The sequence below is a fragment of the Antechinus flavipes genome, chromosome 1 (assembly GCF_016432865.1).
Source record: "Antechinus flavipes isolate AdamAnt ecotype Samford, QLD, Australia chromosome 1, AdamAnt_v2, whole genome shotgun sequence".
Taxonomy (NCBI): Eukaryota; Metazoa; Chordata; class Mammalia; order Dasyuromorphia; family Dasyuridae; genus Antechinus; species Antechinus flavipes.
Window position 1 is genome coordinate 116754133 of NC_067398.1, and position 27785 is coordinate 116781917.

The 27785-nt window shown below is 36.5% G+C and overlaps 1 protein-coding gene across 3 annotated transcripts in view; it reads right to left on the bottom strand.

Moving 5' to 3' along the window:
• XPO6 (exportin 6) overlaps positions 1-15409 on the bottom strand; it is a 119802-nt gene extending 104393 nt beyond the window's left edge. The window contains exons 1-2 of one of the 3 annotated variants that reach the window (XM_051988366.1): positions 15241-15350; positions 3458-3548 (exon numbers count right to left, since the gene is read on the bottom strand). In XM_051988366.1, coding sequence (XP_051844326.1) covers positions 3458-3548; positions 15241-15243 — 94 coding nt within the window. In that variant the 5' untranslated portion in view covers positions 15244-15350. Of the gene's footprint in view, positions 1-3457; positions 3549-15240 lie in introns of all 3 variants that reach the window. The other 2 variants (XM_051988374.1, XM_051988357.1) reach the window with 2 other exon arrangements.
• Positions 15410-27785: the final 12376 nt, after the last annotated feature.

A 27785-nucleotide genomic window follows, 5' to 3' on the forward strand; every position in this document is an offset into this window, starting at 1 on the left:
CTACTGCAAATCAAACTCTAGTCAGGGGTCCTCAAACTACTGCCCGCAGGCCAGATGCGGCAGCTGAGGACGATTATCCCCCTCACCCAGGGCCATGAAGTTTCTTTATTTAAAGGCCCACAAAACAAAGTTTTTGTTTTTACTATAGTCCGGCCCTCCAACAGTCTGAGAGACAGTGAACTGGTCCCCTATTTTAAAAGTTTGAGGACTCCTGCATCTAGAATAACTACAAGTAGAGAAAAAAGAAGCACAAAGACTATAGAAATACCTAAAAGAAATAAAACAAGAAATTAAAATTTAAAACTCAGAAAAAAATTGAAAGGAAAAAAGTTCAGATTGTTGGGTCAAATCTGACCCAAAAAACAGACTTCCCAAAACCTAGAACAGATGAAACAAAAATCAATGACTCAAGACATCAAGAAATATTAGAACAGAATCAAAAGATTACTGTAAAAAAACCCTGGTTTATATAACTATTAAGTTACTTTTGAACTTGCTCTTCCTGACTCCAAATCCAGTACTCTATCCACCATGCCACTTACTTAGGCTTGGAATTGGGAAGATCAGTCAGTCTCTGACCATACCTGTGGTGATTCTGAGCAAATCTATTCTCTGACACCAGCTCTGTGATCCTTAATCTACAAGGGCTTCAGTATGGCTCTCTAGCTTATCTAAGTGACACCTGATAAAAATTAAAGAGCCTTAATATGTTGTTCATGCAAGAAGGTAAATATAAGAGAAAAGAAATAACTTTTAAGGAGTTGGGATTAGAAATAAAGAAATTTCAAGAAGAACATGACATTTAAATTAGGTTTAAAAAAAATGATGTGCAAAATTTCAAAAAACAAAACTACATGTGAATAGGAATATGCAATGGAATGCACAAGGATATTGTGGCAATTCCAGAGGACTCATGATAAAATACATTATCTACATCCTGACAAATAATGGATCAGACAAGATAATTTTTTTTGAACAATGTGGAAATTAGTTTGCTGGACTATACACATTTGGTATAAGGACTTTGTTTTTCTTTTTTTTTTCAACAGGGATAGGGTGGGAGGAATAAAGAAAAGATTTTAGTTAACTGCTAAAATTTAAATTTGGTTTAAATATTTTTTTAAAAGATAGGAAAAAATACTAGATGAATCTAAGAGGCCTAGCATATAACTAGAATGGAATACACATTGAAAGGAATACAAGAGTTTTGTAAAAATGTGAGAGGATACAATCTATAGAAAGCCTCAAATATCAAGATTTTATTCAATATAAAATAAGGAACCACTGAGATCTTTCTATAAAGTACTAATGAAAGCTTACACTAGGCTGTACCCGGGGAGAAAAGGAAAAGACAGATTGACAAGAATGGCAAAAGGAGACAGCCTATATTTCTAAGACTATTTCCATAAACTTTAGAGAAGAAGTTAACTTTTTTGTTTGTGTCATGAATAAGTCTGGTGAAGTCTATTGACCCCTCTGAGAATGTTTTGCTGCCTACATTTCTAACTGAAGGAAATTCTTCTCCTATAGTATTAAAGAATCCCTAAAATGTAGTCACAGACCACAGGTTAAGAATACCTGCTTTAGAAATCAGATAGTATACTAGACTAAAAATCTCTGTCACTAGCTAGCTATATAATAATTTTGAGTAATCTCAATCTTTCCCTAAGCCCCTATTCCCTCATCTATAAAATGAGGATATTCACTTAAATTGTGACTTTCTAAAATCTATTTTGGGGCTAAAATAACATTGATTCTAATCAAAGGGAAAGTAAGGAGTTCTCCAGCTCAAAGTCAACAAGTGATAGCTATAAAGAATGGGAATAAAAAATATTGTTTTAATAGAAATAATGTTAATAAATAAATAATGATATATAATATATAATCATATAATAATAAATTAATATTTAAAAATAGATGTTTTTATAACTTTATTTAGAAACCCTGTCCCTTCCCTGTGAGCACTTAATCAGACATTCACAACAATCACTTCCTTAGTTTCTTCAGAATTATACTAAAGCATGGATATGTTAATAAGATTCTATTTCTAAAGTCACAAATAAGGAAATTAAATATGATTAAGCAATAATAAAAAGAAAGCAAAAGTACAACAGCATTATTCAAGTCAACATAAGTTCAAGAGATCAGAACATAGGAATTTAATACTTCTCATGCCACAAAGAGGGGAAATATCTAGCATTAAACATGTCCCTTTATAAAAAGGGACTAAAATCAATTGCCAATTCTCAACAAGTCTTATCTTCGCATCTCTCCCAACCATCTTCTCTCTGTTCAAAGCCACCACCATATTAATTCAGACCCCTTCTCACACACACTCTCCATCCCACCTTTCATAAGAAGTACTGCAACAGACATACTTTGTCTCCTCTCCAATCCAGCTGTCACACAACTGCCAAAATGCTAAAGTGGCTCTATATCACCTCTAGGATCAAATACAATCTCCTCCGTTCATCATTTAAAACCCCCTCACAATCTGGCTTCAATCTACCTTTCCTGCCTTGTTAAGCATTCCTGCACTTCTTGCACGCCAGTCAAACTGGCTAAGTTCCTCAGAAGTGATAAGTTGTCTCTCAACTTCAGGATTTTTCAGCAATTTGTTCCATTCAAGACTAAATTCAAGCATTACCTTCTATTTGAAATCTGATTACTTTTCCCTCCTCAACTCCTACTGTCCTTCCCCCCAAGTTGTTTTATTTTTATTTTTTTATATCCTTTTATATATGCCCATTATCTCCCTCAAAAGGGCAGGAACCATACCAACTTTGTCTCTGTATCATCAGTGTCTGTCACAGTGGTTGGTATATAATAGGGATTTTAATGTTTACTGGAAGTATTTTTTTTTAATAAAAGCACATTTTAAATGTCAGAAAATTCTCCTCTCCACAGAATAAATTTCTGCCATAAGTCAAGGTATATAAGCAACAGTGAAGATTCAATATCTTCAAGAGCTAATATCACACAAGTGCAAATATTGCCTACAGGCAGGCATAAAAATGTTTTATGCTCTAGCTCCACAAGAGAACCTAAACATAAGCAGCAGCAACATGTTCTAAAAAGAGACAAGGAATCTCCCACATGGAGAAAGACTAATCAAAATCTATCTTGGGCTGGAAGTCTGAGCATCTTTATCATAAACGTTAGATTTTAGCAAAGGGAAAAAGAACTAGTGCCCCATGATTGTTTCATTTTATCCCAATCTTTTTTCTTTTTTAAAACTGTAACATCATTTTGGCTAAAACTAAAAAGAACAGGAATTTTTCCACAGACAATAGAAAAGAACAGTATGTACTGCAGATATTGGAGAACATTAGGAAAGCTAAAACAAAACAGTAGAGTTCTAGGGAATAGATGGGATCAGCAGTTGGTGCCTATCTGACTAGCCCTTTCTCACAAAATGGATGCTTATAATCACATTAAATTCATGTAATAATCTTACCTATTTCACGTTTTCGTTCATTGGTTGTGCAATCATGGAAAAACTCTGTCATTAAACTTTCCAATGCCCGGAGGGAGGCTTCTTCAGATGCCTAACATGAAATTTGAGAAAAAAATAACAAAATACATCTTTAATTCCCTTCTGTTCTTCAGTTCTCTTTAGGTCACATTCAACAGCAAACATGATATAGTTCCCCTAAACAACTGGATACAAGATGTCAATATCATTAGTTCCAACTGAGTAACAAGTTCACACACGTACACACACACACACACACACACACACACACACACACACACTACAGACTCAGGCTAATTTACAATCAATCTCTGGGCTAACAAGAGATGGCAGATTATAAAAAATTAACAATAATAAGAGCACTTGAAAGGGAAGGAATTCTAAAAAACCAGTTAAAAAAAAAAATCTTAGACTTGAATAAACAAAGGAATTAGATTCAGAGAAATGGCCATAGGAATTTTCCAATCTACAATACTAATACAAAAAAGAATAATGATTCTCTGATTTAAAGAGATTCAAGATCTGATTCAAACAAATTCAAGAGAAAAAAATAAATCTCAAAAGTTATTTCCTTACTTTTGGTAAGAGAATGGTAAATATTTTTAAAAATAACTATATGATTTTAAATTTTTAAAAAATCAGTAGCTCGGAACTAAAGAAGGGAAAGGGACCTGTATGTGCCAAAATGTTTGTGGCAGCCCTGTAAGTTGGAAAATGAATGGATGCCCATCAATTGGAGAATGGCTGAATAAATTGTGGTATATGAACGTTATGGAATATTATTGTTCTGTAAGAAATGACCAGTAGGATGAATACAGAGAGGACTGGCGAGACATACATGAACTGATGCTAAGTGAAATGAGCAGAACTAGGAGATCATTATATACCTCAACAACAATACTGTTTGAGAATGTATTCTGAGGGAAGTGGATCTATCTCTTCGATAAAGAGAGCTAATTCAGTTTCAATTGATCAAGGAAGGACAGAAGCAGCTGCACCCAAAGAAAGAACATTGGGAAATGAATATAAACTGCTTGCATTTTTGTTTTTCTTCCCGGGTTATTTATACCTTCTGAATCCAATTCTCCCTGTGCAACAAGAGAACTGTTTGGTTCTGCACACGTATATTGTATCCAGGATATACTATAACCTATTCAACATGTAAAGGACTGCTTGCCATCTGGGGGAGGAGGTGGAGGGAGGGAGGGGAAAAAATCAGAACAGAAGTCAGTGTAAGGGATAATGCTGTAAAAAAATTACCCTGGCATGGGTTCTGTCAATAAAAAGTTATTAAAAAAAAAAATCAGTAGCAGCTCTACAGTCAAAATGAATATTCTTCCAAGAAATTCTGAGCGATGAGTTTTTATCATATTAGACAACACCTTACTGATTTGTTTTTAAAAGTATACAATGTCTTAAAATCATATTCATAAGCCTTTATACTCCAATCTTACTACCATACCTAACAACCAAAAAAAAATCCAAGGTGTTGCCTTCTTTAATATACAGCCCAATATAGCTTTCACTTACATTCCCAACATATACATCAGTGTCTTTGTCTTTGTTCCTTTCAGAAGCTGCAGAAGGGCAAGAAGAATCTTAACTGGCATGAATGTGACCTCTCTCAGAAATAACAATTTACTCATCATGTTAATATCCAAATTTCTAAAAATTGGGAAGAAATAAATTCTGCCCCTGTCCCCTAACTCCTTCCCCAAATGAGAATACATAGGAAAACCAAGAAAAGTTGAGTTAGAAGGTGGTTCACTGGAAGATGTGGTATGTAGGAGAAATATACCCTCCCAAAGGAGTATATTTAAGAAATAAGAGAGAAGGAAACACCCAAATAACCTGATAATATAACCACAAGCTCCTAAAAACAGATAAATGTCATGGTAGAGAAATACTACCAAGTTAGTTAACAAAGAATAGCATACTAGTCACAAATCAATTAAAAACTATTTGAGAAATATAAATGAAGAAACTTGTACACATCTTCAGCTTTACATACCAAAATAAGGAAATAATAGAACTAAAGTAAAATTATTTAGAAACAGAAATTAAATGAGTCACAATTTAAAATAACCAAGGATTCCAAAGCTTTGTCCTCAATATTTCTTATTAAGTCTCTGATATGTCTACATTCCTTGATAGATTATTACATTAAACATAAAAACAATTCTACAGACATGTACCAGAAAAAATGTTCATAAAAGTATGATGATTGGAGCAAATTCATATTAATAGATTATTACCAAGACCCTCTTTTTTTGCACACAATAGACTCTTGATCAAGTTCTGTTTTGTTCCCTCCAAATCCACTGAGGAACTAGCACTCAAGATAGTATTATTCTATGCACAATGGCAGTTTTAAAAAGCTTAAGGACCCAGTGCCTTTAAGTGGCCCTCAGCCTTAATTCTTCAGAAACCAAACTACAAGTACTAGATGAAGACTACAATCAATACTGCTGCTGCTATTAAAACAAAAAATACCCCTAAACAAGATTTCATTTTTGTAGGGTTCATTTAATCTAGGTGATCCTAAATTAATCCAAGTCTTCAGATTTTTTATTTCAAAATAATAAGTATAACTTCACAATCATTTTAAACATCCTTGGCTTTGTAATATATGAGCAAAGAGGATAAATTTCTAAACTTAATGGGAAGGAAAATTCCCCAAGATTCACCTAGCGGTTTCACAAAGGCTCTTTTAAATCTTATCTCTTGTTTTCATATCAATTTCTTTTTCCCATATAACCTTTCCTATCTCCCATCCAAATAATTATCCCTTATAACAAAAGACCATAAAATGAAGAGGAAAAAAAGCAGTTTGGCAAAAGTAACAAATAGATTAATCATGTTCAGCAGAATGTTATATTCCACCTTCATGCTCTCCTACCTCTTAGTGGCCTTCTGACCATTTTGGAGGCTTTTAATGGCACAATTTCAAATGATCCAAGGAAGACAGAGGGAAAGCAAAGTTACAAAAGTAGTAAATCTTGGGGCTGGTTCAGAGAAGGTTATCTTGTCCAATTCCCTGACTAAACAATCAATTCAAAGATGAGTCAAGTCACACATATAGGAGAGTTATGCCAGAGAAGGCTAGAATTAAAGTTTGGGTCTAAGATCCCTGAAATATTTGAAATCTGGAGATTTTAAAATCAGGATCAAAAAAAAACAAACAAACATATAATAGAATCATCACGTTCTTGCTTATATGTACTACATTAGCTATAGAAATAATACAAAGTCATCTCTTATATTTAAGGAATTCATAATCTCTAATAAGAGGAATAAAATGTTAATGAAATAATCTGAGGAAGAGGGGAAAAGCTCATGGGGCAGGAGTAGAAAGGGTTTAGAAGAAGAGAATCACAAAGGTCTTCTTGGCTCTTAAGCTGATCCTTAAAGGAAGTTGAAGATTCTGAGAAATGGAAAGAATGGCTCTAAATATGGCAGATGCCCATGCTAAGGCATGGAAGCAAAAGATGAAATCTTGACTTCAGGGAACATTCTTGATCCTTCTGGAATGCAATTATCTGTGAGATGTGGCTGGATAGGTTGAAAATCAATTGTGAAGGTTTTTAAATGCCAGGACCTAGAGTCACTAGAAAGCCACTGAAGATTGTTATTTGAATAAAAGAATGACAATGAAGGGAAAGAGACAAAAGGAAGACATTTGCAAAGGATGATGCTAGATGAAATTTTTGTTCAGTACTTGTTAGTACTTGTTAGTGTAAAAGTAGTCTAGATAGGGAAAGAGTAAAGAGTACAGAGACCCAAAAAAATGACTGAAGAGGACATGGGCTTGAGGGCTTAAGCAATATTGGTATTGGCAAGGAGCTTGGTCTCCTCTTCCTGATAGGATGGACCAAGACGGAAGGATTTTTGAGCATGGTGTAGGGGAGGCAAGCCGAGGCAGTCCTCAGAGCATAATGGGGCTCTCTGCTGAAGAGACTTAGGGGTTTGAGGACCAGAAGTGCTATGGAACAAGGCTTCTTTTCCCACTCCTAATCCCTTTTCATTTGAGAAATTTTTATGGAACCCCAGTTATATGATTATATAAAACAGGTACACAAATCAAACATTTACTGATAATAAATCATAATTCCACCATCCCCACATTCAGTTACATGACTCACAATTTAAGAAGCTTTAACATAGAAGAGATGAAAGGAAGACATAGGAGAAAAAGTCAGTGAATAAATCACAATGCAGCACTGCCCTCTTGAGTGGGGAAGGAGGGCAGGCAGATGGAAGGGGCAGTTCCAGGGTTAACCACTGGCAGGTCCCAAACAACCAAAGGGCAAGGTGTCTGCAAAACTCGGGGATATATTGTAAATATGGCTACTGGATAACTTAGATTCTATGGTTTCTGCTAGGTCCAATAGAATGGAAGCTGCTTCAGTGCAGGCCGAGTTTTTTTTGTTTTGTGTATCTAGAGCCCAACTCCATTTCTTACCTATCAGTGCTGCTTAAATAGCAGAACTGGGAAATTCTAGATTGTTAGATTGGTAGTTTATGAGCTAGATGTCTTTCTTAAGGACCACACCCTAAACAGAAATCACTCAGACTCTCATAAATTGATAATCACTAGATCTCAGGCAAAGCCCCAACTGGTCACTGTTTGGATACAGATTGACTCAGAGTGAACGTAAATAGCAATGATTTCAACTTTGGCCAGAAATTTCTCCCAGACTGATTTTTTTTTTTTTTTGACTAAGTGTAAGAGGCCAATTTTTGCCTCAGTTGTTACCTAGACTTAATAGAATTGCCTCAGTCAAACTGAGAACTGTTAAAAAACCTTAGCTTAAAAAGATCAAGGTCTCCCACTGCACCCAGTGCCAACTCCACTCATACTGATCTATAACTTGTCACTGGACCCAGATGATTCCAAGAGAAAGTGAGGCTAATGACTTCACAGTTCATCCTCACTTAAATCCAATTCATCTGCATGTCACTATAACCTGAGTATCAAGGTTCACTTTTAAGAAGGACACACAACAACTCATACCTCTACAAAAGAAGGAAGGATTTACATGCCAAAAGCTTTACTTGTAACAGAGAATTATTCCCTAAGAGACATTCACTTTTTGGTCTCTTCAGGATAAGTTCAAGTGCAAAAGAAACACAGCTACAGACAGTTACTGATGGGAAAATGATCCAGTAAAAGGAGTCTGCAACTAAGCAGAACTTGTAAAAATCCTAGGTATCTGTCAACTAGTTCTAGGTTAGCTAAAAGGAAAATAAAAAGTGAAAACTAGCTCTTCACATAAAATCAAAACCAAATGAAAGCATCATGCCAATGTAACAGAGATAATAAAAATTGTATATGTATACCTGCCCCCACTTAATCTGGCTTTTAATAAGAAGCCTTCATTTTTTTCTTCTCCTGAAAGGAAAACCCTAAAATGGACAAGACAAAGTCTAATTTACCTAGCAATTCATCTTTCCCAGTAAATGCTCTAACATTCTAATAAGTTATTTTAACTACATGAAACACATATACTGCATGTTATGCCAAGTGGGGGGGGGGGAAGGTGAAAAAAACCAACAAGCTGGTCACTAGACATCAGGAAATTATACTCTACCTCAAACACAAATATGGAGGCACACATAGTCAGCAAGAGTAACAACTAATAACAGCTGGCACTTACATTTCACATTCAAGTTTGCAGAGTGCTTTATATATATGCTAACTCAAAATTTCTTAAACTGTGAGTCATAACCCCATAATGGAGTCTTATAACTGAATGTGAAGGTCACAAAATAATGATTTATTATCAGTATATCTATTTTATATACATACACCCAGGGTTTATACATCTACTTTACATATCTATATATCCAGGAGTGTGTAAAAATTTTTGAGGCAAAAAGAGGTCACAAGAGAAAAAGTTTAAGAAGCTCTGTACTAACTTATTTGATTATAAAAATATAATGCAAATCAATGAACCGTCTTTAAATATTATGACAATGCATTTTAAAGATGAAAGCAATATTAACTACATAATCAGAGGTCAGGAGAATTAGCTAAGAATTCTCAAAATAATCAGTTCTTTTCTGACCAATCCAGAGAGATATCATGGAAGAAATGAGAATAGTATTCTTGGCATAAAACAATTTGCTAGAGAAAGTCAAAAGATTAAAGTGAGATGAACAGACAAAGGTAAATAAATCTGGGAATAAAAGAGGAAATCAAAGAAGTGGACCAAGACAGCGTAGGGAAGGCTTATAAAAAGCACAAGGTAAAGATTGATGAGAATCTGATGAAGCATAAAGTTACAAAGAAGAATTATTATTATCAAATCAAACAATTTTGCAAATAGGTTTACTAAGAGCAGCTATGCTTTTAAAAAAAAAAAAAAAAAAAAGCAGCCATAGAATTTAACAGCCCTGGCAAAGAGCTTGCTAGTGCCTGAGGAAAGAAGTGGCAATAGAAATAAAGAAGGATTAAAAAGAAATCTTGGTAAATGATTCAACTTTCAGCATAAAAAATATAACTGGTGTTAAACCCCAACAGAGTTGACTGGCTGCCTCTTTGTCTTAACCTCTGATGGATGACAAAGCACTGAAGTAGCACATGTAGTACTTGCCAAATAAAAATCTAAAAAGATGCCATTTCCAATCTGGAATTTTCAGTATTCTAAAACAAAAGCAAATGATTAAGAGAAATCTCTAAAAGAGCTAAAGGCCTAGAGATATTTTAATTCTAGGCATTTAGAGACAAAAATAAGTACAGGAGTATTTATAAATCTACTGATAGTCAACTTTTCTGATTCATAGGAAGAAAGATGTAGGGCTATTCACTTTTCAATTTCTTCAGGTTAAGTTTAAATGAAAAAGAAAAGGACAGCTAAGGATGGGAAAATGTTTTAGTAAAAGGAGTCTGCATTAAGCAAAATAAATTAAAAATTCTGGGTAGCTATCATATAGTTCTTGTTAGTCAATGATTATTACCTATTCTTCTGGTAAGGACCATAAGCCAAAAGGGGTAGAAATGGGTGGTAAATACTACTACTACGTCATATATTCAAGACTATTATCCTTAATCACAAAAATAAAAACTTTTAACATTTAGCCCATCCCTCAAACACTAATAAAGACCACAGGATTTTTAAACTGGAATTGACATTAAAACCAAGGCAATTAAAACCCCTTCCTTTTACATATGAAAAAATAAAACCTCAATGTCATTCAACTAATTGGTGGCAGGACTACAACCAAAATCTCCTAATTTGCATAAATAAGTATGGCTAGTTTATTAAAGAACTTTTTATTCCAACAGTAATTTTAATATATTATATTATAAAAACACTAACAAATATTTTACAATAACTTTTGTCCAGACCTTTTGAGAGATGAAAAATCAGTACACTAAGCTACCAGAGAATTAAAACTGTTAATAGCATTTACTTTATGCTTTTTTTAAGCACAGATCAACCATATGTTAAAAGTAAAAGCATCAATCCATTGATATCTAGAGTATATAAGAACGTAGTAGACAACAAAGAAATGGTTAAGTATTGATCAATAAGGAAAGACTACAGATATGCTCACACATTGCAATTCAACAAACACTACAATTGAAACAAATGCACCACAGCTAGACGCTAGGGTCATAAAAACAAAACCCAATGGCCTTATCTTCAAGTCCTATCAGAAAAGAGATTCAGACTTAAATGGCCCTCAGAAGTCATCTAGTCCAACTCCTTAGATCTGAGGAAAAACAGAGGCCCAGAGAGCTTAGGTAACATTTCCAAGGCCATACATGAAGGAAGTTCCTGAATTGAGATTCTAACCTCAATCCCCTGACCCCCAAAGTGTTTAATCTTTGCACTGTACCAGTTGCTGGAAATATAAGCAAAGAGTGCCTCCCAGACAAAGAACACCTATTCCAGAAGGAATTCAAAGGCTGTCTAAAATCCTCTTCTTACAGAAAAGAAAATAGTCCCAGACACAAATTAATTTGCCCAAAGCCTGTCAGTACATGTTGGAGTTGGAATTTGAACCTAGATCCTCTGAATTCAGCACCAGTATTATTTTTATCATACCATGTAGTGATATTTTAAAGAAAGAGAGACAGACAGAGACAAAGAGAGAGAGAGAGAGAGAGAGACAGAGAGAGAGACAGAGAGAGAGACAGAGACAGAGAGAGAGAGAGAGAGAGAGAGAGAGAGAGAGAGAGAGAGAGAGAGAGAGAGAGAGAGAAAGATCAATGCAAGGACCAATCCTGATTCCAGAGGACTAAGGATGAAGCATATCTCCCTCATCTGAACAGAAATGATGGATTTAAGAGCAAAATGACACATAGGTTGTAAAGCACTGCCTTAATACTTGAGTTCAATATCCTTTGCTAAAAGAAAAGATTAGGGGAGAAGAGTATTAGGAAAGCAAAAAAACATCAATAAAACATCTTTTAAAAACATTTTTTTAAAAGTCAAGTGATATGATAAGGATAATGGACCCTCAGTTTGGTGTGGTATTCAGGCTCTAGGGAGTTACACAAAGGAATTCATAATACTGATTCAGTGCCTTATAAAAATGCCAAACTGGGGGATACAAAGACAAAAATAAACAATACCTACCCATAAGAAGTTAATATTAAAAAAAAAAATTACCAAATTCCCAAAATATTCATTTCTAAACCAAAATATCCACTTTTTTTTTCCCATTTGTGATGATATACCTCTCTTAAGAACCAGGACTGGTCATTTACAAATTGCATTTCCTTCCTAAAGAGTAAACCCACCCAGAAAACTAAATCATAAAGTTATTTATCAAAGAAGCAGAATACTGGAGATTGATATTCTTAAGGAATCTCAACTTCAATCAAGCTTGAGATATTGTAAATGAGAGACAAACATAATGACATGGTGAAGAAAGTTATACTTGGATTCACAAAGACCTGAGTTTGAATCTCAACTCAAAAACACTTAGCTGTGCAACCTAGAACAAGTCATACAGACAACATTCACACTTAATGGATTGTTACAGAAAAACATTTAACATTCAAGTGCTATTGAAATGTGAGCTTTATTATTACTGACCTTTCCTACTCTAGGGCTATTTCTGTGAAAAAGAATGAAGATCAAAATCACTAGAATAGGATACCCTGTTCTTCAGACACAGATAAAGAAACAATGATATTTATTTACTACAAAGCTCTTTTTTTTTTTTTATACAGTTTATTAAGGCACCCTTCTGATATGTTAGTATAGTTCTAAGCTGTTCATTTAATGTGCATAAATGACTAGTTGAATGTTTTTCCTTTAAGATATCATAATAGATGCACAGATTATTTTTCATGATTATATTTCATGATGTGGCTTCCAGATGATCTATAGGGAAGCACCTTAATAAATCATACTGCCAAGTAATTACTAGGAAGGTTTCCTGTAGACAGCAAGCAAGCTTTCAGTCACAAACTGTGCAATTTTCTTTCTGATTATATCATGCTTTTCTCTGTCAAGTCCTTGGACCTTGAAGTCCTAACTTACCTAAGGAACATGTAGCATTCAGTTTACCTAAAGTGAACTTCTTAATGGTTGAGAAAAGGTACAAAAATTTAATTGGAAATAACTATAGTTTATTGATTTTTTTTAAAAGTATGAAAAATACTCAAATCTAAAAATATAATAAACACAAATAAATTCTTCTTTGATTCAAAAAGCCTGAATACCTGAAAACCTGATTACCAAGGGAATCACCATGTAAATCAATTATTATATAATATTGTAAATATAAAGATGAGACAATACTGTAATGAAACTCACCTTAATGTATTGGTTTTTTGGTTGTTTTTTTCTTTGTGAAGAGGAAGGAGTTAAGACAAAATAAATTGCTATTCTATGCTCCTCTTTTTCATAAAAACACAACATATAAATGCAAAGCCTCATTGGCTAAAACCTCATTGGCACATAACCTCCAGTTCTGTTTTACCCACAAAAACTTTTTTTTAAATATTATTACCATTTGAATTTTCAGTATTCAAAACATCTTCTAACCTTTCTGTGTTAGGAAAGCACAGTGAATGGATTTCAGTTGATTAATCTGAATTCCAGATCAGGTTGGCCACTGCTTTAGGTATTCAACTGTAAGTAAATCATTTTACCTGTTGATTATGATATCTTATCTGTAAAATATGGCGATTGAACTAATGATCTGGTTTCATGGTTCCATGGAATATGTTTTACTCTTTTCTGCATCATTCACCAAAGTTACCAACAACAAAACAAATCAGCTACTATAAGTAGCACTATCCAAACCAACATACAAGAAAAATATTAAGTAATTTCAGCTGTAGTTTTGCCTTAATAACAAAGGATTATAAACAGCAATTGGGTCAAAAGAAGCTATTAAAAAATTTCTTGATAAAACAGGACTTTTCATTTATAGTGTACTATGTACTATTAAAACACATTAAATATGCAATCCATTTTGCACAAAACGTCAATTTAACTAATTCCTTTAAGGTATCATAGGCATCTATAATAATACATAGCAGTAATATTGATTTGAAGACAGATAGAGAAAATAAGACTATGAAGTAGCTCAGTATGCTAGTCAATTATATTTTCTTCATCTAAGTTTGTAAATCAAGCGTTGAGAAGTTCAAAAAAGATCCCTCATCTAAAACAAGTGAAACAAAAAAACTGATCAAGATCATAATTTTCAACCTTATATCGTCTTATGTATGATAGACAAAATTTTAGAAGAAAATGTGGAATGCCCCAAAAGTCTTAGTGCAGTTTTAAGCTATAAAATACTCTGCATTAAAGAAAAGTTCAAGTATTCTTGCCACAGCTTTAAATTTAAAAGCTTAAAGCTGTTCTTAGTTTCAATAATAAAAAGGATAGGTCTTTGAAAGAAATACATATCAAAGCCATATCATTTCATCCAAAAAAAAAAAAGATGGGGAGGGGAAGAATTAGAGAGACACATCCACCAATTGACCAGAAAGGATCCACTTGCTTAATTATCACCTTGCCTCATAGGTCCAGAGAATGGACCTATGGGGATGGAGGGAGGGCACGAAGTAGAGGCCATTGACCAGAGACTGAAACAGCCGCGGATCCTAAAGCAAGATCTCCATCCCCAGGAAGCTCTCCTTATTGCCAGTGCCATAACTAAAAAGCTATTAGAAGACAAGCATACTTTATTAGCCTCAGCACCCCTGCAAACTCCTCCTTTGGATCAAAGGTTTTTAAAGAACAAACCCTAACTCCTGGTACGGATAAGTAACAAGATGTCAAGTCTTTCACTTTATATACTTATGCAAAAGGTAGTCGCCCTTCCAATCCCTTCAATTACAACAAAACCCCAAATGGAAATGAGTACAAAATTCAGTGTCAAGTTTCTAGGGATCTGGCACTAAGCATTGGTCCAACTCAAAAGGGGCTTACGTATTTATCGAAATAGACGGCAATCTACTTGAGGGCAGATAGACACCCTAACTCCAAATAAGAGAAGCTCACAGCTAAAGACTGCAGATGCTAATGATCAAACGAGTAGTTTTGTCACTGCCCACAGCCCCAAGATTAGTGAGCCCCTTTCCCAGCCATACACTGATGCCCAGATCACCATCCTCCCAGCCCAGGGAAAAGGCTCGGCGTGATGCAGATCTCCTGCACGCATGTGTGTCACCAGGCATGCTCTGCACACATCCCTCCCCTCCCCCTCTCGTGTCACAGAAGAATGATGTTTCAGCACACTAGGGCTCCCTCCCCACCCCCATTCGGAGGACTGATGCTGCACACACTTACCATGTTGGCCAGGAGGCCTTTCAGGTGATCTGACTCTTGAGCTTCAGGGTCCCGCTCTCACAGTTCATGTCATGGTCCAAAGCAGGATCGGGAATTCCCCCACCCATCCAAATTAAATTAGATACTATTTCGCCCACCACCAACTCCTCAAAACATACCCCGGGCCCTCTAAAATACGGCCGCCCTCCTCAATCCCACATCCTGGCACATCAGGAGACCATTGGAGCCCCCGGGAAAATTCATCAAAACCCACACGCCCCCCCACCCCTAAAGTTAAACTAAAACGACACCAGCAAACATCAATCCGGGGGGGGCTGGAGTGGCCCCCGACCTGGCAAGCGCCGAGGACGGCGGCCCGATGGGTGGGTGGGCTTCCCCCGGCCAGAGGAGGCCCTCTATCTTGCCCCTGCCGCTCGCTGGCTGGCCTAGTGTTGGTCCCGGCCCTGCCCGGCGCAGGGCCCTGGCTGCCGCGCTACTCCCCCCGAGGTCCGGTCCGCACCGACTGGCTGCGGGCAGCAGACGCGCCCTCCCTTCCCGAAGTGGCGGTGGCGGCCAGCCGAGGCCCAGTGGCCCGCGGACCTACGAGCGAAGCGGCCCGTGGAGGTTCAAGTCCACCTCTCGAGGGAGGGGCGGACAGGCCCGAATGGGGTCCCTGCGGAGCTCCCAGAGGACACGGAGCTGGGAAGAGAGGTTTGTAGCCGTGGCGTTCAGTTCCCTGCCCGGCTAAGGCAGACGCCGCCGCAGCAGCCGCCGAGCTGTCCGGAGTTCCGGCGCCGGTACCGTCTCCAAGCGCATCCCGCTCGCTCTTCCCCCCCTCCCCCCGAAGCCGTTCACTAAGCCTTCTACCCCAACCGCCCCTCCCCACCGGAAGTGGCGAGAGCCCGTAGTCGACCCCACTACCAGGCCGGCTAGAGGTGCTGGAACCGGACCAATCCGGAATCAAGATCGGAGGCGGGTGGGGGAAACCAGTGCAAGGCGGGGGAGGGGCGGGACTATAAATGTCATGTGAGTGCTCGGGAACGATTCGGCCTGCCCAACTTCCATCTTGGTAGAGGGCGGATGTAGCCTGCCATCTTTGTAAAGGGATTATCTTCCCTTTCGTTTTAGACCCCCAACGGCTACTTCCTTAATCGGCTCCAGAAAACAATCGAGTTGACTAAATGTAAAGGAAAATATATTTAAATAACAGGACGAGGAAAAGGTTGCCTCAGGAAAAAGTTTGAGCCATAGAAAAGTGGCAGCAGAAGGAATCTGGATTCAGAAGACTCCTTAATGATGATGACTGCCACTAACAGGCTGTGTGATTAGGCGTCAGTCACTTCTCAGGGCCTCAGCAATTTCATCATCACGATGAACAGCAACAACAGCCACAATAACAGCATGCAGTAGCTATTATGAACCCTCTGATTAAAGAACATTGGGCTATAGGGGGACGTTAACAAAGATTCAGTAAGATGCTCTCCACTGCCGTGGTGTGGAGCTGACACGCACACAAGTCACTGCAGAACAAAAATGGATCATAGGTACGTGAAAATTACAAAGCAAAATCCTCATCAGTAAAATGAAAGGGATTCTAAAATCGCTTCCAGCCCTAAAATGTAAATGTATAAATCAGTCAACAATTGTGTGAAAGGATTGTGACTGGAAAGCCCGAGAGCTGCAACATGAAAGCATTGGCATTTATAAACCAGTTTGCCACATTTAACTAAGGGTACCCACATCAATTAACTAATACAACACATAATCTCATTATGCATTAGAGTTGAAGAATAGAGAGAAAATAAAAACTCCAATTACTGCCTGAAAGAAAGATATCAAAGGTGGAAACAAAGGTCCAATATATCCCAAAATGCAGTGCAGCACTCTTTGGGGTAGCAAAAAACGAAAAACAAACAGTTTTTGTTTGTCCATCAATTGGAAAACAGCCGGAAAAAACCTATGATATATCAAAGTGATGTGTATTAGATCTGAGGCATTACTATGCAACAAGAAAAAATGAATATGAGGAATTCTGAGTAACATGGAAGATTTTTATGAATAGAGGCAAAATGAAATAAGCAAAATCAAAAGAAAAATGTATAATTGTTGCTGTGCACATAATCCTATACAAAAACATATATACATAAGCTATCCAAAAAGGCATTATGGAAGTGGATGCATTTTAATCTCAAAGGATGGGTAGGATTTCAGCAGGTTGAGAAGGGTAGCAAGTCATTATAAGCATAGGTTACCAGAGCACAGAGAGAGGAAAGCACAAAACTTTTATGAAGAATAGCAAATAACCAGGTTTGAGTGAAGCAGAGAAAATACATGGTTACAAGAGAAGAATGAAAAAGTGGTGTCGTCATAGACTTTGAAAGTTCTTTAATTAGGAGTTTAGACTTTATCCAGTTAGCAATAGGGAAAATGCGAAAGCATTTGATCAGAAGAATGATATGATCAAGTGCTATAGAAAGATTAATCTGGCAAAAGTGTAAAATAACAATTGAAGGAAGAAATTAAGAAATTAGAGACAGGCCACTTAGGAGGCTATTACAGTAGTTCATGGAGATAGCAGTAAGGACATGTACTATGGTGACAATAATAAGATTAAACATGGTAAGACAATTAGACAATAGTAATATTAGAATTTCAAGAACAGAGAAATGTGGGAATGTTATGGAAGCAGAACCAACTCAATTTGATGGGCTAAGAAAAAAGAGAAAATAAAAAATCATGCCAAAGCATAATTAAGCCAAGGCACCTGAATAAAAGTTACTTTTGAGAAAAATAGGGGGGAAAAGAGGAAGAATAGTTTTAAGAATCCTCTCCTTATCTTACTCTATTTCACTTAATGATTATTCATCATCTTCAGCAGATTCAAATATCCCTATGCAGATAATAATTATAATAATAATATAGCATTTACTATGTGCTAGGCAATGTACTAAATGCTTTATTATTCTTATCTGCCTAAGAAGCATGATATTATTATTATTCCCATTATACAGATGTGGAAAGTGAGTCAAGCAGAATTTAAATAACTGACCCAGGATCACACAACTGGTCAATGTCTGAGGCCAAATTGCCAAATTTGAACTCAAAAACAGATAATTCCCAGTCAGTCCTTTTTTCTTATTCTGACCTCCAAGCTCACATCATCAACCGCCTATTACACATCTTGAATTAGATGGTACCAAAAACATTTCACATTCAACATGCTCAAAATATAACTCAGTATCTTTCTCCCAAACCCTCTACTCTTCTGAACTTCCCCACTATTGTCAAGGAAATCCTAGTATCCTTCTCACTTGTACCCACTTCATATACCTAATCCAATTCTATATACATTGCCTAGCACATAGTAAATGCTATATAAATGTTAGCTATTATTATTATAATTATTATCTGCATAGGGATATTTGAATCTGCTGAAGATGATGAATAATCATCAAGTGAAAGAAAATCTTGTACTTTCTATCTTCATAACACTTTTCTATCTTTTATATACACTCTCTTTTCTCCAATTATACAACCACCACTTGTGTACAGAATCTCATCATCAAAAACCCAGAAAACTGTATTAATCTCCTACTTGGTCTCCCTGCTTCAAGTCTTTCCCCACTGTCAGCCATCCCTCATCTTTCTAACACATATTCCTAATATCCTGCTTTCCTTCCATCATAAGCTCCGATAGATATTTATTACTTCCAGAGAAAAAATAAAATCTTCTACTCTCCTTTATCCCTGAAATTTTTTCTTTCCTTGCCTCAATCTGTTGGCTTCCCTGACTTTCTGAAGGACACTTTTCATAGATTTCCTCCCACCCAACATTGCTAGTATCTTTCCTCCCAGATTACCTTTTGTTTACTCTGTAGTAAATTCAGTGTTAGAGTAAATTTAGTAAATGCAATATATTTATAGTTATTTGTATATTGTTCCCCTAATAAAAATGTGAGTTCCTTCAGGTCAGGAACAGTATGTATCTCCAGCACTTAACACAGTGTCTAGCACGTAGTAAAAATATTACCTTAAAATAATCAATGTCTGGTAAATGAAGGAAGAGAAAAATGAGTTCAATATTCTTTGATCATTTATCCAACTGGGATAGTCTTACTTTTGAATATTTGTATTGGTTGATTTAATTTAATGAGTTTTTAAAGTTTTAAAGTATTTACTATAGTAAGGTGCTTGATACAAAAACTCAATAGTCTCTACCCGCAAGGATTTACATTCCACTTGAGACATAAAGCATGATGAGTCTGAGGGGATAGCAGTACACATAAGTAGAAGCATTTATAAAGCTTGGCAATGCTGAAGTAGAGCTCAGAAGAGGAGTCAGGATTTGAGGTACAGAATTGGAGACCAAACTGCTGGCTCTTAGGATAAGTAAAGTTGTATCTATGTACCATACTCCTCCCCCAAACCTTATGAAGAAAGAGATAGGTGACCAACAGTTATTTCCCATTTTCAGCCTACCCAGAGAGTATGCTTTATAAACAAAACAAAACCAAAAAAAAAAAAAAAAAAAATGAAGGTGGTCATCCCTTTTCTTTATAAACAAATTTTAATGCAGCCAAATGGCTCTAAAGCATAGTTTAACTTAGCTTTAATTCGTTTAGCCATAAATCAATGTGAATGAGAGAGAACTTCATATTTAATGTCCATGAAGTCTCCCAGAACCACATGCCCTTTTTTTGTAGAAGGAAAAGATCAAAACAGACATGTTTTTGTGTTGTTGTTTTTCCTTTGAAGTCCTACAGAAAAAAGGAAGTGGAGTCATTTCTTCACAAGCTAAAACATAACCACAGCAAACCATACAAAAGATACAGGATAATTTGATGTTATGAGTAGAGTGGAAAAGACATTAAATTTGGAGTCAAAGGATCTGGGTTTATTCCATCCCCAGATCCCATATCACACTGGGCAATTCTCATCATTCTTCCAAATCTCATTTTCCTCATCATATTGTATACAAGTACACAATTATGCTTGTATATCTTCTTCACTGGGTTGTTTTATGGGAAACTATAAAATATAAGGCAGTAGAAGACTATATGAAATATTAAAAAAGAAAAAGAATGGCATTCTGTCTCAATATGTTTCTCTGCAAATCCTAGTCCCCTTTCATGAAGAAGAAAAAGAAGGGGAAAGGGAATGAACTAGCACCCTAAAGGAGAGAATTATAAATTAATTATAATTATAAATTATATGTAATTATGAACTGACAACAATCCATTGACATATTGTAATAATTCCCAGATTGGAAGGTATCCATCAGAGATGAGCAGCAGCACTGTAGCTCATGCTTTAGAATTAAAAGATAGAGAAGATATAGGGTCACAATCAGCTGAACAATCAGTAGAAAAAGTCCTAGCTGAGGACTAGTTGTCAACTTAGAGAAGCTCTTTTAGAAACAAAACATGATGTGAGGCTTGAGTTATACCACACTCATATCACAGGTCTTTTTCAGCCATCCTCCAAATGGCTAATATTGGCATTGAAATGGTTCCCCATTTGATTTCCAATTATTTACTACTAATTAATGTACTATAATATATTGTGAATATTATATAACATACATATGCATAATATATTATTAATATGTTACAAAGTTGTTGTCAAGCTCTTCTACAAAAGGATAGTCTTAGGCTAAAAAAATCAAATGGAAATCCATCTGATACCAAATAGTTGTTTAATATGTAATAACTGGTCAGCCTAAAATATGGATTCAGCATAATCAAGGCCCTACAAAGACAATGAATCACAATTATGCGTTACCTGCTAGAGTTTTACTCAAGTTCTCTGATAAGAAAAAGAAGTGATGGAATGTCAGCCCAGGAGATTCTAAAAAGGAACACCCTTTGCACAGAGTTTGAACTCGATAATGGCATAGAAAACTGTGACTCAGATAATAAAAAGTTTGAATGTTTGTATCCCACTAGAAAGATCAAGGGGAGGAGGGAATCTAGCCTGTGTCAGCTTCAGAAGGACTTCTGTTTAGAAAAGAAATGATGAAACAGGGGCAGCCACTTCCCTGTCTAAGCAGTTGGGATGTCTAAGCAGATTGCCCAAATCCATATGGTGTCATTCAACCCTTATGTACAACACTGTAACAAACATTTATTAATCGTCCACTGAGTACAGATCACAATGTTAAGAACTGGAGAGTTTAGATAAGATACATTTCCTGCCTTTGAAGGAGTTACACAACCAAATATTTTGTCAAGTGAGTTCTGAGAAGGTACTGAGAGTTAGAGGAAGAGATCAGGGAAGACTTAGTAGAGAAAGCAGTATATCAATTGGGTTTTAAAGAACAGGCAAAAAGGATATACCATACATATGAAATAGCTTAAGTAATATGCATAAGAATGCATGAGAGTTTGGTGCATTACTTGTTTGAAGTATAAAGTATATTAAGGAGAGTTGTTTGTCTTTGTTTTCAAAGCAGACCAGGAACATCTCTGGTGAGGTCTTGACTTGCATGTGAATTGGATTTAATCGAGACAGAGTTGCCCAAACATCAATCAGCTTCATCCCTTCTCTTTCAGACTCATTGAAGTGAAGTAAAAAGGGGGCCTAGGATACAGTGGATGACATTTTTTTTTGGTGTTTTTAGTATATTAAATAATATATTAGTATAGTGGTATTAATAATATAGTATATTAAAAGGTGTTTTTGATGCCTGATCAAGCTCTAAGCACTTCATAGCGTCTGCTTCAGCTGCCTTAATAGCTTTTGGAACAAATTATTCTCATGCACCCATTATAACTGGGAAATCTTCATAGGATTGGAATAGACACCCCCTTAACTCACCAACAGGTATAAGGCTTGGCGATTACCCTCAACCTAGTTTAGCCTGCCTGTCAAGACTGGTTACTAGATTGCGCTATAGCTTCTTGAAGTAGCTGATAGAATTGAGTGTCAAATTAACACCAAAGGTAGATGAGCAGGCCTGAAAAGAGCTAAACAAGCCCTCACTACAGAGTGTTAGTTTTCCTTGAACACAGATACATTAAGGGGAATAATATGAGATAATCCTGCTCCTCCCCAAATCTAGAACCTTGATAATCTCTTTGTAAGTAGCATAAACTAAACCCACTGCACAATATATAAGGATTCTGCCAATCAATGTGGCTTGGGCAGGGCGGGATGGGATTGAGTAAATCAATTAAGCACCCCACTCTACTTATTCTACTTAGTAAGTGATGTTAAGATAGCTTAATAAGGTAAATCTCATTCACATCTCAAATGACCAGTCTAGGATTTTAGATTAAGTGAAAACAGTCTTTGGATGAACTGGAAGAGTGTTAAGGTTGTTGAAGGAAATTTAATCACACCCTATGGCTTGTTTAAATAGTAGAACACTAGTTTCTATGGAGGGGTAAAAGAGAAAGAAAGGACTTATTGCTTAGGGGACAGGAAAGGAGAGGAGCTCAGCTTTGGCCTTGATCTATTCCTCCCTACCCCTTTGGTGAGAACACTTTTTAAACTTTGGAGGTCTAAAGAATCCCCCATTTCCCCACTGACTATGTATTTAGACCAATTGGCAACAGAGCTTGCATTAGAAGATAAAGATGAACTGGATGTAGATTCATAGTCCTATAAAGAACCCGGCAAAGAAACAATACCACGTCTTGGGTGAACTTCTTGAGCCCCCCACAAAGGAGAGCTCCACGTTACCTTTTTGCAATCTGTGTCATGTCTCTACTGGTGGGAGAGCATCAGTTTTGTAAAGGAAGGTGGGGTGAGGATGTTTTGTACCAATTGAACTACTTTAGGAAAGACTCTTTTCTAAAAACTAATCAAGTCTGGTGGAGTAAATGATTTTCAGTTGATAATCATGAAAGGAAGAATATCAATGGAGAGGAAGAGTTGTGAGCTAGTAACATTAGAAAGAGAACATCTAACCATTAAGGGATACTCCTAAAGTCTTTGAGGGATTATAACAGTCACACTCTGAGCACTGAATTTTGACAGTGTGATAGCCACTTCAGAACATCTACATCTTTTTTCCTTTTTAGACGTTCAGTGGTGGGGAAAGGCCTATGATCAAGAGAAGAATAATATGGACAGTAAAAAAGGACACACAAGTACTTAGCATAATTTCTGGCATATAGGAGGTAATTGATAAACATCAATTAGAGTTTGCAGAACTTATTAAGTATAGAGGGGTGTATGATGTTTTACCCATTATGTCAATTCCATATTTTATTTTTTTAACAACATATCATCTCTTGGACCGTTCTCTGGTTAACAAAGGGATAAAAGCAGCTTTTGCTACAAATAGCTACGAGATGGTCCAGTACTTGGCAGAACAGCTCAAGGAGAGGCAAGCTTGATCACACTCTACTGGGTCACTGGAGATTCTGTAGCCTATTAAAAAGGGTCCATCTCTGCCTTGCAGATACCTGCCCACACCAGAGAGAAAGAGCATTGCCAAGTATACCATCATCTGGTGTCTACCTCAGGTATCACATTTAGATCAGCACAGTTCAGTGCAATTGAAAACAATGCAATTTAATTCAGCAACTAATTTATTCAATACCTGCTATGAGCCATACATTATTCTAAGCACTAAATATCTAGAAAGATGTATCTGTATATATCTAACATGTATACAGATAAAATAAAATATATCTAAAGTAATTATGAGTGGAAGATTAAAAATCAGAGAAATCAGAAAAGATCTCTAAAGGGCACTTGGACTGAGTTTTGAAGGGAGTTAGGGTTTGGAAGTTAGGAGATGAGAAGGGAAAACATTCTGAGCATGGAAGACAGCCTGAGCAAAGAAGGTAATTTAGTATTATTACTTCAATATCTATGTGAAGAATGAATCAGAGAGAGGAGAAAGTGGATAAAAATAAACTACTTAAGAAACCTTTACAACAATAATCCAGATGAGGTAAATATGATGCTAGTGTTGTATTGTGAGTGAGCAGAAGGGCATGAATATCAGGGATATCATGAAGGTAAATTAATAGGACCTAGCAACTGATTAGACATAAGAAGTAAATAAGAGTTTTTGTTGTTGTTGTTCATTTCTTTCAGTTGTCTAGCTTTTTGTGACCCAATTTGTGGGTCCTACAGGATCACACAACTAGTAAGTTTGTGACTGAATTTGAACTCAAGTCTTTCTAATTTCAGGCCCAGAATTCTATCCACTGTACCATAGCTGCACTTCCATCAGAAGAAAGAGCCAAAAATGATTTCAAAGTTGCAAATCTGGATGAACTGAAGAATAGTAGTGTCCTTGATAGAACAAGGGAATATAGGATGAAGGATGGGTATAAAGGGATAGAGTACTGTATCCAGTACTCTATTGAATATGTTGTGTCTCAGGTGTCTATGTAAACAAGGACAAAAGATATCATCAAGGAATTGTGTGACAGAAGATAGGTCAGTGACGTGGAAAGGAATAACAGGTAAGTCACAAGACTGGTACCTTTTTGATGGCAGGAGAAAGTGAGGAAGGCCTCCAGCACATTAGGTACAGCCCCACTGGCAAATTTTGGGAAAGACATAAACAAAAGTCATGTAACATAGGCAAACATGGATGGGTGGTGATCTGTCATTGGAGGGAATTCTACAAGCAAAGATAGCAGAGATTCATTTAAGTAAATAGCATCCAGGTGGAGATGTCCACCAGGCAATTGGAAATGCCAGCCATAAACACAGGAGGCAGATGAGGATTAGATATGTAGATTTAGGAATAATGTACACAAAGATAATTGTTGAATCAGGAGAGGGTATAAAGAAAAATAAAAGAAGGACCTGTGACAGAATCCTGTACTCTGCTTATTCAAATCCCTTTACTGGATGTTATTTACTGGATTTATTATTGTACAAGTACAGTACATACAGTACACCAAGCAAATATCATAGTTATTTATTGTTACAAGTTGTGACATCATGGAAAAAAGGAAATTTTGTCCTACAAGATTATTATCTTCAAGGCTGGACTCTGGACCAACATTCTTGTTGCTCTTCAGGAACATCTCCATAGGACAAGGCAATCAGAAAATTTGAACTATTACCTGCATAGTTTAGACAAAATATTTGGCAACTTTTCTCTGACTCATCTAGAAACAGTGGTTTCTATCAATGATCCTAATTACACAGTATTATATAGTAGATGAAGCAGCTAGATAGTCATGATATAGAAAGTGCTGGATTTGGAGTCAGGAAGACTGGAATTCAAAAATATATTAACTGTATGCCTCTGGGCTAGTCGCTTAATTCTTTCGATTTCGGTTTTCTCATCTATAAAATGAGAATAAAAATTACACCTACCTCACAGGATTGTGGTAAGAATCTAATGAGATGATGTGGGTAAAGTGCTTGGCAAATCTTAAAGCACTATAGAAATGTTAGCACCAGCCCTAGAAAGCATGCCCAATTTGGAGTCGGTGGACTTGAATTCAGATTCTGCTCCTGCCATTTAAGTACCTTGTATAACCTTGGGCAAGTTCTCTCTCTAGGTCTCAGTTCCTTCATCTAGAAATTAAAGGAGTTGTCTTAGATGATAGCTGGGATCTCTGCCATCTTTATATCTAGAAACCTATGAACTTCCTACATTTTCCCTTCACTTTCCACATAAAATCCCACATATTCAGTGAGTACTTAGTATATACAAGGACCTGTGCCAAGTACAAAGGGCAGAATGAAAAGATTGGAAATACAACCCCTGCCTTAAGGAGCCTAAGATGCAGAGATAAGAAACACAAGAAAATTCCAAAAACAAAATAGGTTGAAATCACAGTTTCTTCTGTGTTAAGCCCTTATCTCCCTTTTTTTTTGCCTTTCCTTACACAAAGTTTTTGAATCAAAGGTAAGTAACTCACCTAGGATCACACAGCTAGTAAGTGTCTGAGATCATATTTGAATTCAGATCCTCCTTCTCCACTGCACCACCCAGATGCCCCCTTCTTTACATAGGGTTTTGAAGGTAGGAGAAGGTCCTTGTCAAATTCTCTAGCTTCTATAAACTTAAGGATTACTTTGTGTTTCTATTTCCTTATTTTACATATTTTATAAACATAAATGTTATTTCTCCCCATTAGACTGTTAGCTTCTTTCTAACTGTCAGCACACAGCTGGCATTTGGTAAATGTTAGTTGACTAAATAAAAACAAGGTCCTGGTTCCTCAGTCAGCACCAAATGCCCTGTGAAAGAAATCCTCTCTATATCCACAATAGTATGTTTGGAAGAAAAGACAACCACCATCCAGAAGATGAACTCAACCTATGACCAGGATTGCTAGAAGACTTGGCCTAGGAGGAGATTGGTTTGTACAGCGCAGAGTCAAGGTGAAATTTGAATGCCAGCTTCTTAGCATTTCCACAAACTGATTTTTATGTTTGATTGTTTTACCTCTTCCCAAGTGAGTAGAACTGGTACTGTGAGTTATTCTGCTTCTTTCAGTTTTCTGTCAAAACACACTTAGGAGTCCTTGTACTTAGCTTTTCTTTTTTGAAGTGGAAATAAATAACAATCCATTTCCTCATTTATATTATACATTGATTACATTTCTATTCCCTACTTTGGAGACACCCTAAACATAACCATAACCTAAACTTTTAAATAATTTTCTCCAGAGCTCCAGGGCAAAGGTATAAAGAACCAAAATGTCTGAAAGAAAGATCCTGACTCTACTTCTATGTAGACATATTCCCCTAAGACTGAACCTAGCCTATATGCATGAGTCCAGAGTTAAGAATTAGTTCTTCTGTGAACACATCCAGCCATTCTGGAGAGCAATTTGGAACTATGCTCAAAAAGTTATCAAACTGTGCATATCCTTTGATCCAGCAGTGTTACTACTGGGCTTATACTCCAAAAAGATACTAAAGAAGGGAAAGGGACCTGTATGTGCCAAAATGTTCGTGGCAGCCCTGTTTGTAGTGGCCAGAAGCTGGAAAATGAAAGGATGCCCATCAATTGGAGAATGGTTGGGTAAATTGTGGTATATGAATGTTATGGAATATTATTGTTCTGTAAGGAATGACCAGCAGGAGGATTTCAGAGAGGCTTGGAGAGAATTACATAAATTGATGCTTAATGAAGTGAGCAGAGCTAAGAGATCATTGTACACAGCAACAACAACACTATTGAAGATTAATTCTGATGGACGTGGCTCTCTTCAACAATGAGATGATTCAAACCAATTCCAATTGTTCAGTGATGAAAAAAGCCATCTACACCAAGAGAGAAGACTCTGGGAATTGAGTGTGGTTCACAACATAGCATTTTCACTCTTTTTGTTGTTGTTTGCTTGCATTTTATTTTGCTTCTCTTTTTTTCTTGTGTGATATGATAATTGTATAAATATGCATACATATATTGGATTTAACATATTTCTACCATATTTAACATATATCAGACTACTTGCCATCTAGGGGAGGGTGTGGGGGAAAGGGGAGGAATTGGAACACAGGGTTTTGTGAGGACTAATGCTGAGAATTGTCCATGTATGTGTTTTGAAAAATAAAAAGCTTTAATTAAAAAAAAAAAAAAAAAAGAATTCGTTCTTATGACATGAAGGGGGAAAAAGGCAAATTCCTTC